The 14,340-nt window shown below is 31.6% G+C and overlaps 2 protein-coding genes across 6 annotated transcripts; one reads left to right on the top strand and one right to left on the bottom strand.

Annotated features, from left to right (window-relative positions):
• The first annotated feature begins 759 nt into the window (after positions 1–759).
• Positions 760–3,170, top strand: LOC129321576 (elongation of fatty acids protein 3-like). Of its 5 annotated transcripts, none has more exons than XM_054967393.1 (2): positions 760–2,114; positions 2,248–3,170. In XM_054967393.1, the coding sequence occupies exon 1, from the start codon at positions 886–888 to the stop codon at positions 1,819–1,821; it is 936 nt and encodes a 311-aa protein (XP_054823368.1). In that variant the 5' UTR covers positions 760–885; the 3' UTR covers positions 1,822–2,114; positions 2,248–3,170. The 5 variants fall into 5 exon arrangements, with proteins under 5 accessions (XP_054823368.1, XP_054823367.1, XP_054823369.1 ...); XM_054967392.1 differs by having other exon boundaries at positions 760–2,120; XM_054967394.1 differs by having other exon boundaries at positions 760–2,550; positions 2,666–3,170.
• A 6,932-nt stretch (positions 3,171–10,102) lies between these two features.
• On the bottom strand, positions 10,103–13,864 carry LOC129321709 (calcium uniporter protein 2, mitochondrial-like). The gene is given in 3 exon segments (XM_054967594.1): positions 10,103–12,145; positions 13,305–13,606; positions 13,609–13,864. Coding segments are annotated over 3 exon segments (978 nt in total). The 5' UTR covers positions 13,823–13,864; the 3' UTR covers positions 10,103–11,683.
• Between the last annotated feature and the right edge of the window lie 476 nt (positions 13,865–14,340).

The raw sequence follows: 14,340 nt of genomic DNA, 5'->3' as shown, positions 1-14,340 counted from the left end.
TAAATTGAAAGACATCCTCATTAGATTTGGGTCAATTCCTGGGTAAGGCATGGGATTTGAACTCTGAAGAATGGAACTTTTGCGAAAATATTATGATTATTGTAAAAAGCAGTCTTGAAAAATAAAAGGATCACATCGACAACGAATTTTAACCCCATATAGATTCAGGCAGCGAGGGGTGAACCAAAAACCAAACACCAAAGGAGGGAGAACTGTTTGTTAAACCAGCATACATAAATATTGCGCCGAATAGTTTCAAAAATAAATACTACTATCATGCAAGATAATTGAAAAATGTGACAATAATATCTGAATATATTACTCTCCCGATCTCAAATTTTAAAATATCTTTAAATAAAATTATGTAATAAAATTTATTAAATACACTTTATAATTTTATTTTTTTAAATGTGAAGTTATAAAAATATCTTTTATTTAATATTTTTTATAAAAAATATTAAAAAGAGAGAATATAATAGAAATAAATAATATTAAAAATATATCATTAATAAAATTTTATTTTTATTAAAATGTGTTATATTTTAAAATGTTAAATTTTTTAATAAAAATATTTTATAATTTGAAGTGGAGGAGTATTATTTTTTAAATCAAATGATATAATGATCACTTGGAGTTTTATCTTTCAGTATATTCATAATATATATATATATATACGCACATTGATAACTTGATTTAATTAAGAATTAGAGTGTTTAAAAAAAATTGTAAATAGTCACGTGGGACTAACAATCTGAAAGCAGCGGATCAACTGTTATTAATCCAAGAGACACAGCCATTGCGATTTCCCAGAATGTGAAGAGGAGAGAACCCAGTGGCCTGGTTTAACCCCTCAGGCCCTCACCGTCGTCGTAGTCCGGCTTTATCATGGGCGTGACCTCGACGGTGATCCAAACCCTCATCTTCTACCTCTCCGAGCACCCCTCCATTGTCGGCTTCCGTTGGAGCCCCGCCCAATCCTGGGGCTCCACCTGGCTCTTCCTCTTCTCCTCCATCGCCTCCTTCATCCTTCTCTCCCTCTTCCTCCACCTCTTCTTGCCTCTCTTCCTCCGCCCCGGCCGTCCCTTCCCTCTCGGTCCCCTCCCCGCCCTTCACAGCCTTCTAATGTCCCTCATCTCCGTCACTATTTTCGCCGGAATTTTCCTCTCCGCTGCTGCCGAGATCCGAGACACCCGCTGGTTCTGGCGCCGCTCTAAGACGCCCTTCCAATGGCTTCTCTGCTTCCCTCTGGGCACCCGACCCTCGGGTCGGGTTTTCTTCTGGTCATACGTCTACTATCTCTCCCGTTTCTTGCATATGGGGAGGATCATCTTCTGCATCCTACGACGTCGTAAGTTGGCTTTCTTCCAGCTGTTCAACCACTCCATCTCCACGTTCATGTCCTTCCTGTGGCTGGAGTTTTCGCAATCCTTTCAAGTCCTGGCGATTCTGTTCGCTACTCTGGTTTATTCGTTGGTGTACGGTTACCGATTCTGGACGGCCGTTGGGCTTCGCAGCGCCTGCTTCCCCTTCGTGCTCAATTGCCAAATTGTGCTGCTGGGTTGCAACTTGATCTCCCACGTCGGGGTGTTTCTGCTTCACTTCTACAAAGGAGGCTGCAACGGAATCGGCGCCTGGATCCTCAATTCGGTGCTGAATTGTGCTGTTCTGTTGCTGTTCCTCAACTTCTATGTGAGAATGTACCTGGGCAAAAGGGCGAAGATCGATCTTGTTGGCAGGATTCAATCCGAGCCCGAATCCACCTCTGTTTTGAGTGTAGGCGCAGGGAGAGGAGTGGAGGTGCCGAAATTGAAAGTCCGTTAGAGGATTGAGGCTAGGTCGGCGAACCTCTTGTGCAGCCTGCAGTGTTCGCGATTTTCTACACTTTCTTCTTTTTGTATAAACTATAAAGCAGGAATACATAATAACTATAATCGATTTAAGCACAAATCTTACTACGACACAAACGCCAACTTAGAATTTCTTTTTCTCACCGGTCGAGCTTCTCAAGATAAATTTCTGGAGCATACAAAATCATTCGATACTTTCGGTCTACTCGTTAACAATGGAGCCGCGAAACTTCAACTTTCAATCATTAAGGTGGTTGGCGCTAGCAGGTAGCGGTATGCTCTAACCCTACAACTTTCAATGGCAATTGGAGCAAGTTCCCTTCTGATCTAGAAAAGATGAAGTGATGCAATTCAAAATTGTTCTGTCATTTTCTTATACTGGATTTCATATATTGTGCAGGTGTCCACCACTAGCCAGAGTATTATTTCCTCGCATTGTGAAAGCTTTACCTTCAAACTTCAACCAACCTAAACCTATATTGTCATTAAAAAAGGATTTGCATTATTAGTGATGCTTACTATTTAAATACTGTCTTTTTTAATGTTCTATGCACCGCAGCGAGAATAAATTGTAGCTGATTGTTGATGAAGAAACCAGTGGTTGGTTGCTTCTGGCTGGTAGAGGATGTTTGGTTGAGCTGTGGAGGATCTTAGTTAATTCGAAGACGAATATGCCTTTGACGATTCACTGCTCATTCCAGAGGTTGGGGAATAAAAAGAAGGAAGATTATACAAATAAATTTTGGATGCTTTGCATTATTAAAAAAAAATTGAGGATAAAAAATTTGCACTGTTGACGGCTTCTTGCGACTTTGTAGTGCCTGTACACATCTATAGTTGATTGCTGGTAGTCATCGTCAAATAAGGTGGGGACGTGTGAGTTCAAACATGTGATAGTATGCACGCTTTTGAATGATCCATCACACAAATACTGACAAGGCCGTCATCACCAACTTGACAATGCAGCTGGTGCGTGAGATCCACTCTGCAATCTCTTCCCAGGATCAATAGGTAAAGGTTTTATCTTTTTAGCAAATCTGAAGTTTCGATCAACAAATTCACAGGCATTGCCCTGATACTAAACCTGGCAATTGTCGGCCAAAACACCCGGCAGAGTGACAGTTAAGCTCAAGACCGAAAAGAAAAAGCTGATATTTTAAGCTGCCTTTGGGAAGAAAACGTCAGTAACAGGAATCATGCGCTGATCGGCGTATGAGTTGAGCTTCTTTTCACAACCCATCAAGATAGGAAACGAGTCATGATCTGTAAAATGGCCATCAAGCCTATATCTATCACATTAAGTTAGAGCCCGTACGCCCAAAAGCAACTTGTCGTCTTGGATTTTGTTTTTGAACAAATGCATAAAAACCGAGAAACACAATTTATAAGCATTGATCGGCTGGTTTAAATTTTATTTTTATTCTTAAATATCAAATTTTAAAATATAAAATAGAAATGATTTTTTATTATCGATTCAAGGAAAATGAGACTTAACTCAAATTGAAAGAGACAACCGAAGAATAACATTATCCCGCCCGCCGAATTGCTCTGCAATGTTTTCATATGACATCGCTGAGCCAGGGGATGGGTCATGAGTGACATGAGGCTGTTTAAAATTATTTTTATTTTACTATTTGAGAATTGATATTTTAGAGAACATATTTTAAAAATAAAAAAATAAAAATGAGTATTTTTTTTACTCTTTCTCATTTTTTTTAAAAAAATTAAAACTCTTAAAATATATTTTTATCTTTTTATTTTTTAGAACAATATTTTGCTTTTTATTCTTTAACGTATTTTTAGAAAACATGTTACTAAATAATTTTTTTCAAGACAGAAAAATATTCTTAAGATAAGTTGCCTAACAAGTCCTTGATTGCCTCCTCCCATTAAAATCACAAAAGATTGCGCTCCTATGCTCTTACCTCTTCCTGTTTGGTTCAATTCCTCTCCTTTGGACAGATGCAATGCAATGTAATGAGATACAATGTAATTTTAATATTATTTTAGAATGGAAAGATAGTAATCATGTGCAAAGAAGGTTACCATCATTTTGTTAATGATTTGTAATGGTAATTATCATGAGTTCACATCAAAAGCTAACCATTCTCCTAATGGTAATGCAATATTGATTATAATTGGAGATGTGCAATGGCATTAAACCAAATGAGTCCAAAGAGACAAGCAAAGCGTGCTCCTCATGAATTTGGATTATCTAAATTTCTCATTTGAGAATCACACACATAAATAGTGTCATCTTGTTCTCATTTTTTTAATTTTTTTTATTTAACAGATTAAAAATTAAAAAAAAATAATTTTATTGTCCTTTTTTTAAAACGGATAATTTATTATTTAAAAATTATAAAGCAAAAACTTTAAGTTTGGATCCTCTCCATTAAATTTGAACTGTTCAAATTTCATCACAACATCATAGGCCTTGCAAGCATGAATAGAGTCGGGAATAAGAGGATCAGGTTTGAAAGTTCTATTTAAATAAGGGTTAATACTTGAAAAATAAAATTTTTTTAAGGTAATCGAGCTTCTAAATCTAACTTTGATAAACCCAGAAAAAAGCGACCCTCCAAGCTTTATTATATTTTTTTTCTCTTTTATCTTAGAATGCACCGTATGACAAATGAGAAAAAAAACCCTAAGCATTTGACCATTCTAAATTCTCTAGCTCTCTTTATCTCTCAACTCAATCTCTCCCTCTCCTTTCCTTTAGCTATGTCACCTCTCCTTATTGCCACTCTACTTATCCTGTAGCTCTCTCTATTTCTCAACTCACCTCTCCCTCTCATCTCTTGACTTAGGGTCTCTCAACTTGGTGCCTCTTTCTTGGTGTTCAATTGCTCTGACTTTTTGGCTCTTTTGTTCTTAAATAATTCCTCTCCGACATAAACCCTTTTTCAAGCCATGGATATCCAAAATTTCAATTTGATGTTGCTTTTAAGATTTCAATTTGATTTAAAAATTATAATTCCTCATCTTATTCTAAGGATTATATCGACATGTGTCATATATCTTATTTCTGGAACTTCATTGTGAATTCTAATGACATCAACTATCATGTATTTAGATTTTTGAATCTTTTGTTTATTTTCTAAATGATATGAGACCTTGATTTAATTTTTGTTGAATTTTAGAGTTAAATTATAATATCTAATAGTATGATGTTGAATTAAATTATTTTATAAAAAATAACATTAAATTATAATATTATTTTTAATTTTTTTAAATCAAGCTTTTGACCAAGCCCACCCATTTTTTATTCCTAAGCGTGAATGGTGCTATTTATCGGCATTTTTTTTAATGGTTGAATCACCCTAAAATTGAATGATGGCTGATGTTTTCCAATGTAAATTTTGTCCTAAAATTGGGCATGAGAGAGTTGTTAAGTTGACAAAATCCAATGTACTATTTTTTTTTTCATTCATTAGTATCCTCATTCCTTTTTTTATTTTACATCACGTGTATTATTTATAATTATAAATAAAAAATTGTTTAAATTTAAAAATAATAATCATTAGCTTTCAAAATACTAAATTAATGACAGTTAAATTTCTGACAAAATTTTATACTAAACTCAATTGCAAAAAAAAAAAAAATATAGATGTGGCATCCATGATTTAAAAAAAGGATAAATTGCTAATAAAGACTTCACCACATATTAATTTGCTCAGAAGGACTTAGGAGAAATTCTAATTTGAGGTCTTTTCACTGGCATTAATTCAAAATTCCAAATAACCAGATTGTCTTAACCAAATCTTCTCCACTCTCTTCTCCAATGCCCGTTGTGATCTTCAACGGCAACTTCTACTTGTTCATCAAGGTGCCATGTTTGACTTCTTCTTCTATTGGACTAAACGATTCTCCTCCTCCCCCTTCACTTCGGTTTGCTTAGCCTCAATCCACTTATCATTCTTCTATTTTTTTTCAAGCTCACAACCCTACTTTGCTTTCCTCACTGCCACTGCCATTTTGATTACAATTTTCCACAAAGACAATGAAAGGAGTGAAGAATGTTCAAACCCTATAGATTTTTCTACTCCTTGCTATGAGATTGAGTTTTTTGATCTAGCCCCGCGTCTTCTCTTCTCTACACCGCCACCACCCACCATTTCGCTCAATCCATATGCTTACTTCACTTTTTCATTTTCAAGCAAAAAAAAAAAAAAACTAAATGGTAAACAAGTTTTGATCCCCAGCTTTGAGTGTTTGAAATCTATAAGATTTGGACCGACTTTTTGCTATGTTCTTAAAAGTTGTCTTCTATAAATTTGAAGTTGCTTAGTCATTTGTCTAGATTTCACTTTATATTCCCTTTGTTATCTTTGTTTCTTTTGACCCTTGTTATTGAATCATCATTGTAATATCAGTTTGTGCTTTGTAGGGGACAAAAACATAATTAAATTTGAGGGAGACCGCAACTTTCCCCGTCCACAATTTTACTTTGATTCCAAGTGGTTGAATTTGTAGGCCTAAGTGGTAGTGTGTTCATCTCCTGAATTTTCAGACAGCAACAATATGATAAGAAAAGACAAAGAGATATATTATTAAAGAATGCATTCTTGTAATTTCACCCCTCCTGTATTTATCTGTAAATGAGCAAATATGGCTAGGGGTGCGCAAAATCTAATCAAAATCGAAAATCGAATCGAATCAAATTGAATTTTGTCTATTTGATTTGATTTATTTAATTTTTCGGTTTGATTTACTTTTTTTTAACGCAAATTTTGATTGATCGATTCGATTCGGTTTAAAAATTCTTCAACCAAATAAATTGAACTAATCAAATTATATATATATTTTTTTCTTTAATATTTTTAAAAATGTGAATAAATTTTTATCTAGGTGAATAAGAAATATCTTTCTACCACTTACAGTAGTAGTATTTTTTTTTGTTTAATGTGATATTCTAATTTTTTTATTTTTATAATTTAGTTTTTAATGTAATAGTACTGAGTTTTATTAATTTTCTCATGAATCATGGTATAAGATTGCTATTTTTTTATTGGGCCTTCAACGTCAAGGAAAAAATTGAATAGAAAAATATATAAACAATTAAACTCTATAGACCAAAATCAAAGCCTATGAATTGAATAAATTGTCGAATCAAACCATTATAATTTAATTTGGTTTTAATTTAGTTTGATCATGTACTTCAATTCGATTTTATCTAAATTTTTTATATAATTTGATTGATCGATTTTAAAGAAATTGGAACCGAATTGACCAAACCTACTGAATGCTCATCCCTAAATATGGCTTACGTTTGGCTCTCAAATTGATCACTTTCTTGCTCAATTACAAATCCAGGCAGTTAGAGTATAGGTTAGGATTCTTATATTTATTATATACTTTCTGCAAATGTATGTAGTTGGTGTCGAAATTGTATAAAAGATAACATTATTAGATGTAATTTGTTGCTTTGTGATTTATAAGATGTATAAAAGAGAATATTTATGATTACTGGTCTTCACTAAGTTGCAAGGGATCCCATTGAAGAAGATTATCCAATTAAAGCCAAAGAATAACTTGTTGGAGAGAAATCTAAAGGCTTTAAAGAATGAACACTACCTTACTTATGTATTATCTTGCTGCAATGTAATTATCATGTATCATCTTATATTTATTATGTAGTTGTAATGTAATTATGTTGTCAAGAGATGTAAGAACATATTATTGTTTAATAATAAATGGATTCGTTGGTGTTCAATCATTTTTGTTCATGCTTTAAATTAGTGATTAAAATTTACATATAACAATAGTTATCATTGGTGTTCTCTTGAAAGATTTCAAAAATTTTCAAAATTTTTATTTGCATTTTTAGAACATCAATTTTCATATTAGATGGTAACTTATGTTTTGTTTTGATGTTTTGAGAGTTGAAACTAATAAATTGTAATTGTTGCAAAATCCATATAAGATGTAAAAGCCTATGTTAATTCAATTTATATAAACTTATTTATCAATTTGTAGCGTGTATTTCTCTCTAATATTTTTCTATGCTTAATCTTTTAGAATAGTTATAGGTGTTTTTATCAAAAAAGAGAAAATTTTAAATATAATCATTTGTGTTTTCATGAAAAAAGAGAAAATTTTTAGAATAATCATTTATGTTTTCAAAATATTCGTAAATATTTTTATAAAATATGAGTAAATTTTTAAAATAACTATTTTTTAAAAGATGATCATTTTTCAGTGAAGATGCCTGTATATAAGAGAAGACAAATTGCATACCCTTGCTATTTTATATAATCATAAGAAAATGGACCTGTTAAAAAGATTCACTATATATGATGACAGATTGCTTGTATATATGGAAGACTTGTGTACATAAACGGGGCCTACTATATCAGAGAAAGATTTCTTGCTTATGCATGGTCACTTTTTGTTCGTTGGAAGATAATTGCATTTCATTAAAAATGCTCGTATATAAAAAAAACCATTTGCATATCCTTCATGTCATATTCACCCATATGTTATTATGCGAGTCTGATTTAACGCAAGATAAGAACCAACTTTCAAAAACTTAGCCAAGTCATTATTAGCAAATAAAATCTGGTAAGGCTTTTTGAAGCAGTTAAAAAATGGATATTAAAAATAATAAGTGTGGGACTATAATTAAATTAGTAAAATTTATTTACATGGGTAAAAATATTTGTTATATAAATTCTCAGTTGTTGATATTAAAAATTTAGACAATGCTAAAAAAATAAGAAGATTATTATATTTTGAAAAATCATGTAGAATTTATAGTAAAAATTGATAGTAGATGTAAGATTTTTATTAAAAAATAATAGGCGTTAGATATGCAATAAAATTATGAATTTTACTTAGACAAAATATGAAAATTAATTTACTCAAAAAAATACAAATTAAATTAATTTACTGAAAATAATATATTATAAATAAAATAATTTTTTGCTTTTAATTTTATGTATGAGATTATAAATTGTAGGATAAAATATAAAGTCAAGTGACAAATTATAAAATAAAATATTTTATTTTTTATATTTAAATTTTAACTATGTGGGGATAGCAAACTTCTTGGAATAATAAATTATTCTTTGTATTTTAAAACATATAGAGTAACAAATTTTATAAGCCATTTGTGTAAAACAATATGTTGTTACCAAAAACATAAAATGGTTTTTTGTATATATTTTTTATATAGATGAGTTTTTTAAAAAAAGAAAGTTGTGTTTATAAAATAAAATTATATTTTTAAATAAAAAATTTATAAAATAAACATGTCTAAATTTAAATTTATATGGAGATAATAGAGTTTAGATAAAACAAATTAAAGTATATTTATTATTAGCACAACGTAACGAATCATAAAATAATTTGTTTGAGAATAAAACAAGTTTTTATTCATACAATCATACTTTTCAAAAGCATAAGGTAGAAAATCTATAATTCTATTATTTATTTGTAAAATTAAATTGTGCTTTGAACATGTATGAAATGAAACACATTTATGTAATTATTTGCTTCAAGTCAATTATATAATATTAATGAATTTATCTTCCATTTCATATCTACTCTTTTTTTAATCATTGTATTACTTGCAATACATGTACATATAGTTTTTTTTTTTTGGCCAAATATATACATACATATGGTTGACAAGTAGTATTATAACGTGGAAAATTTATTTGCTTAATTTTTGACCATTATAGTTATGATTTATAAATAACATTATAACATAAATTTTAGGATGATTCATTATAATACATGTTTAATTTTTTTTAAGGTGATACATGTGCCAACAATTTTTTTTAAAAGCAAGATTATATTTCAAATTGAAGTAGGTAAGAAATTTTCAAAAAAATATTGATATCTTTTATTTATATATATATATATATATATGTATGTATGTAAAAGTAGTACAATGCAAAATAGAAGATATTTTTTAAATTTAATTCTTACCTAGCAATATATTTTACATTAAGTACACTAAAATAATTTTTTAATATTAATATTAATATTTGTTTTTATTTTTTAATATTAAAATATTCTCGTGCATCGTATGATGCATAAATATAGTGAATGATAAATAACAATTTAAATTATTAGTAATAAAAATTTCTGTTGTAATCTAATAGTTACATTTGATACTTAAACATTTATTTGTAATTAATGCTATATTTGGATGGTAAGAAAATATAAGAGGAAAAAAACATAAAGAATAAGTATGAGAAAAAACAACTTTTTTTCTATTTAAATGAGGAAAAAAAAAGTTGAAAGAAGGAAAAGCGAGAGAGAAAACGAGGTGTGAAATCCAATATATTTTCTTTCCAATTTTTTTTCCATAAATGAAGAGATTTTAGGAGAAAAATGTTTATTTTGTGTTTACCCTCCTTGCATATTATTTGACACAGAAGCCTTAGCTTCATCATCTTCTATTGTTCATTATTCACCTCAATCTCTCAGTGCTCTAACTCAGGAGTCTTTGCCTTAAAAATTAGCAACCTCACATTGCTCTTTCATAGTGCTTTACTTGTCTCCATCTTCTCTGCAAACTACACATATTTTTGTAAATATGTGCCTTTCATACTTTTTATGATATTTTGTATATATAATTTATTTTTATGTGCTGGTCCAACATGCTGGCTTCCAAGTCAAACTATTTTGATGATGTTAATTTTTATATAATTTTTACTTTCAATATATTTTTATAAAGATGATTACATTAAAAACACACAAGGGTATTATAATCCCTGTGATATTTGCTCATTTTCATTCCTCCTCATTTTTTTCAATTCATCCAAACATAAATCTTTTTAATTTTTTTCTCCTCTCATTTTCTTTTTACTCAACTTTTCTTCTTATCCAAACAGGATAAAACTTCTAGATTTATATTTTTTTGGATAAATATTGTCAACTAATTTTTCAAAAAATGATTGTTAGAAACTTAATTATAATTAATTCAGAACCTAACTCTCATCCTTTCTCAAATTTAATATAGGGTAAGAAATCAAAAACATAAGCACTGTTTACCAATAGTTTAGCAGTTCTTTTAATCATATATAGGGCATAAATTATAATTCGCATCATATAACACTGTTCTTAAAAACGGGAAACTCTGCATCTGTTGTACAAAAAGCCGCACCTAATTCTAAATCAATTCAAGCATAACTTCATTGGTGAGATATCGAGAAATGGATGCTTTCTGTATACAGACTGACACCCCCCCCTTTTAGAAATGAAGGTATTTTTTGAAGAACACGTAACACTCTAATATTTTTATTAAAATAATTTTATTTTTAAAATTATTTAAACATAATATTTTTGTTCTTCCTGTTAAATTTTTTATGAAGAATGATAGAGAAGTTTAAGAGGATAAATTAATTTAAATTAGGTTACAAGTATCAAATTTTAAGAATTTACAACTCAATTTTTCAATTTTTCAATTTTATTATGATAAATTTGCAAATTTTAATAGAAAAAATAATTTTTTTATTCTTCAATCATGTTAAAATTTAAAAAATAAATTATAAATTCATCATAATACAGTTATAAAATTAAGATGTTGAATTGCGAATTTTTAAAATTTAACATTTAAAATTTAATTTAAATTAATTGATTATTTTAAAATTTTTTTATTATTATCTCAATTTTTTATCAGTTAACATTTGAGGTCGATATAAAAATTTAACAGAAAAGGTAAAATTATTTCAATAAAAATATTAAAATGCTAGATGTTTTTCAAAAAATATTTTAAAAGCAAAAATACATATTTATTTATTTATTTTGGAGGACGGGGTGCCTTTTGTTATAGTTTTAGAGTCAGTAAAATCAAAGTGCTGAGGAATATCCAGTCCAGATCAATGAGGACAAGACTTGTTGGAGAAGAGAGAAGGGTGAGATAATGAGTGAGGAGAGCAAGCAGCCGTGAGGTCATGATACCTTGCCATGTCAAAATTGCGAAGCTTCATGAGGCGCTTCTGCCTGGCGATGAATCGGCTTTTGTAGTAACCTTCAAAAGAAGGCTCTTTGGAGGTACGGAGGAAGAAGGCGTAGCCACCCATGAAGTAGATGGAGGTCACAAAAAAGCAGATTGGTTCCATCACATCCCAAGAAAGCTCCCAAAATGTGAGCCTCATGAATGCCGCTGTTTGCAGCACCAGGAAGATCAGCCCGCCCCATAGCTCCAGCCGAGCCAACCTGTCTGCCTTTTCGTCGATCACCGCCTTCTCTTTCTCCATTTCTTCAAGTTCTTTCATTGCTGGCTCCTGTGCCTCATTGGCTCCAGGAACGGGAAACAGACTTAGAACTACTTTTGCTACCTGTACCACAAAAGTTCACACAGTTTGGGTGAACTGAAACAATTCTACTTCTGTATTTGCTTTTTTGCCTGTAGGAAATATGAATCTGCAGACTTCGCTTAAATTCTAAACTTTGAACGTACTAATTTGTAACCCAAAGGAAGGTGGGAGAATAAAAATCCGTTCGTGTCTGTGAAACCATTAAACAACTTGACTCGGAACAGAGCACACGTGCTTACTTCAATAGGATAAGAAGAACGGATGAGACACCATCCATATTTAAGCAGTCTACTAAACCCTATCCTCGCGAAGGATTTTGATCATGTGAAATTTTCATTTCTCAAGTTTTCTGATGTTCTTTAGTTTTGTACCTTCTTTCCCTTCCCTTCTCTCTTAATTCAACTCACCTTTTATTAATCTTCTATGCTCCATCCCATTAATTTCAACTAGTTCCCCAAGAACCAAATCGAGAGAATCCCAACTCCAGGGTGAAAGGCCGAAATTTCCCACCAAGTCCTTGTGAGCTATCAAGATTTTTTTTTGGCCAAATGAGCTAGCATGAATTAGTATTAGGTTAGTAAGAGTACTACCCTGACCAGTGTCAACTCATGTCCAAATCCTATCTCACCAGAAATCGGTTGTGTTCTCTCTCTAAACTTAAATTGATCTGATCTGTCAACTGTTGTTTTTTGTCTCGAAAGAAACCAAATGTTAACAATAAGCTTGTGTCAGCTAATGTCAATTACGGTTTTTCTCTCAAATAAAACTAAATTTTTTCGGAGTTCATCCCAAAAGAGCAGATCATTTGGTAAAGCGAATGAATCTGTCTGAACGAGGAAAGCTGAAGGGCTTTTGCGGTCCTTCAAGAGTTCTAATTTACCATCTCAAACGTGGAACCTTCACACGTTTTAGATCTGGCGAAACAACAAAGTTTCAACTTCCTGTGGAAAAAACAAAAGAAATGATCATAAAAGTTTATCAGTTTTCGGTACTCTCCAAATAAACGGGAGAAAATTGTGTAGTGAAATGTCGTGATTTGAGAAAAAAGTGAAAACCTATCTTCGATGTTCACCAGGACCCCGTACAGAAACCCCAAAAGGACAAAGAAAATAGATAAAAGAACGAAACAGATTAACCATAAGAGAGGAGAGAAAAACAAAAGAGGGATATGGGTATGAACCTGTTCAGGCCTGAGAAAAACAAAATCTCCCAATATAACCACAGAAGCAGAATCATCAAGCATCTTGGCAACCCGCGTCGCTTGATCCCGGTCGGAATAGCATTCTTCGCATATCCGAAGAAACTCTGGATAGTGAATGCAGCTATTTTGGACGCTCCTCAGCCTCAACCTGACCAATTCCAGCTGCGCCACCTTGATCAATTTTCTCGCATTCTCCGCTGTCACGGGTTGCGTGGAATCCAATCCATCTAATCGAATTCGAGTTCTGGCAATGTCTAAGTCCTTGAGCTTGTGAAGGTGATGTTGGCCGATGACGGGGGAGAAGGTCGGTTCGACCGGTTGTGTAGGAATCGGCGGAAGACGGCATTGTCTCCGGGATCCGGAGCAATAGGAGTGGCTGCGATGGGAGGCAGGGGAGCCAGGGCAGAGGAAGAGGATATGCGACAATTGGTGAGTGATTGGGAGGAAATTTTAGTAACATCGAGAAGGCGTAGAGCAAAGGCCCTCCTGAACGCCATGTATGCTGGATACGGGGAAAGAGACGAGAATGATTTGGAGGATTCGGTCACAGGTAGAGCTTGAAGAGAAGAACGTCACTGGCCCCTCAATATATAGGCCTTTAGGTGTCCCACGATAATGGAGGGTATTAATTATTTTACCATTTTGATTGTTATAATTAATATATTATACGAGGGACATGTCATATTATTTATAGTTTATTTAATAATAAAAATATAATATTTAAATAATATTAAATATAAATTAATTTTAATATTAATAATAATGAAGGGAAAAAAACAAAAAATTAAATGTATATTTTACTATAAAAATAAAATTAATTAATAAAATAGCATATGAGATTTTATTTAAATTATTTAAAATATTTTAATTAAATAGATTAGAAGATCTACTTAAGTATTTCTTCAACCCAAATACCATATCCCATGTACTTAGCAATTTCTCTATATTATACAACTCGTATGTGGGAAAAAGAGATAAGAGTGCTGATGTGGACCACACGCATCCCTGCTTATAA

Source organism: Prosopis cineraria, unplaced genomic scaffold, assembly GCF_029017545.1.
Source record: "Prosopis cineraria cultivar Desert tree isolate PC_DT_omini unplaced genomic scaffold, ASM2901754v1 PC10, whole genome shotgun sequence".
Taxonomy (NCBI): Eukaryota; Viridiplantae; Streptophyta; class Magnoliopsida; order Fabales; family Fabaceae; genus Prosopis; species Prosopis cineraria.
The sequence above is the reverse complement of the archived record's forward strand: the minus strand, read 5'-3'. Positions and strand labels throughout refer to the sequence as shown.

Excerpts from the sequence above, each read along its gene's own strand:
- LOC129321576 (XM_054967393.1), top strand. The coding sequence starts at position 886 with ATGGGCGTGACCTCGACGGTGATCCAAACCCTCATCTTCTACCTCTCC.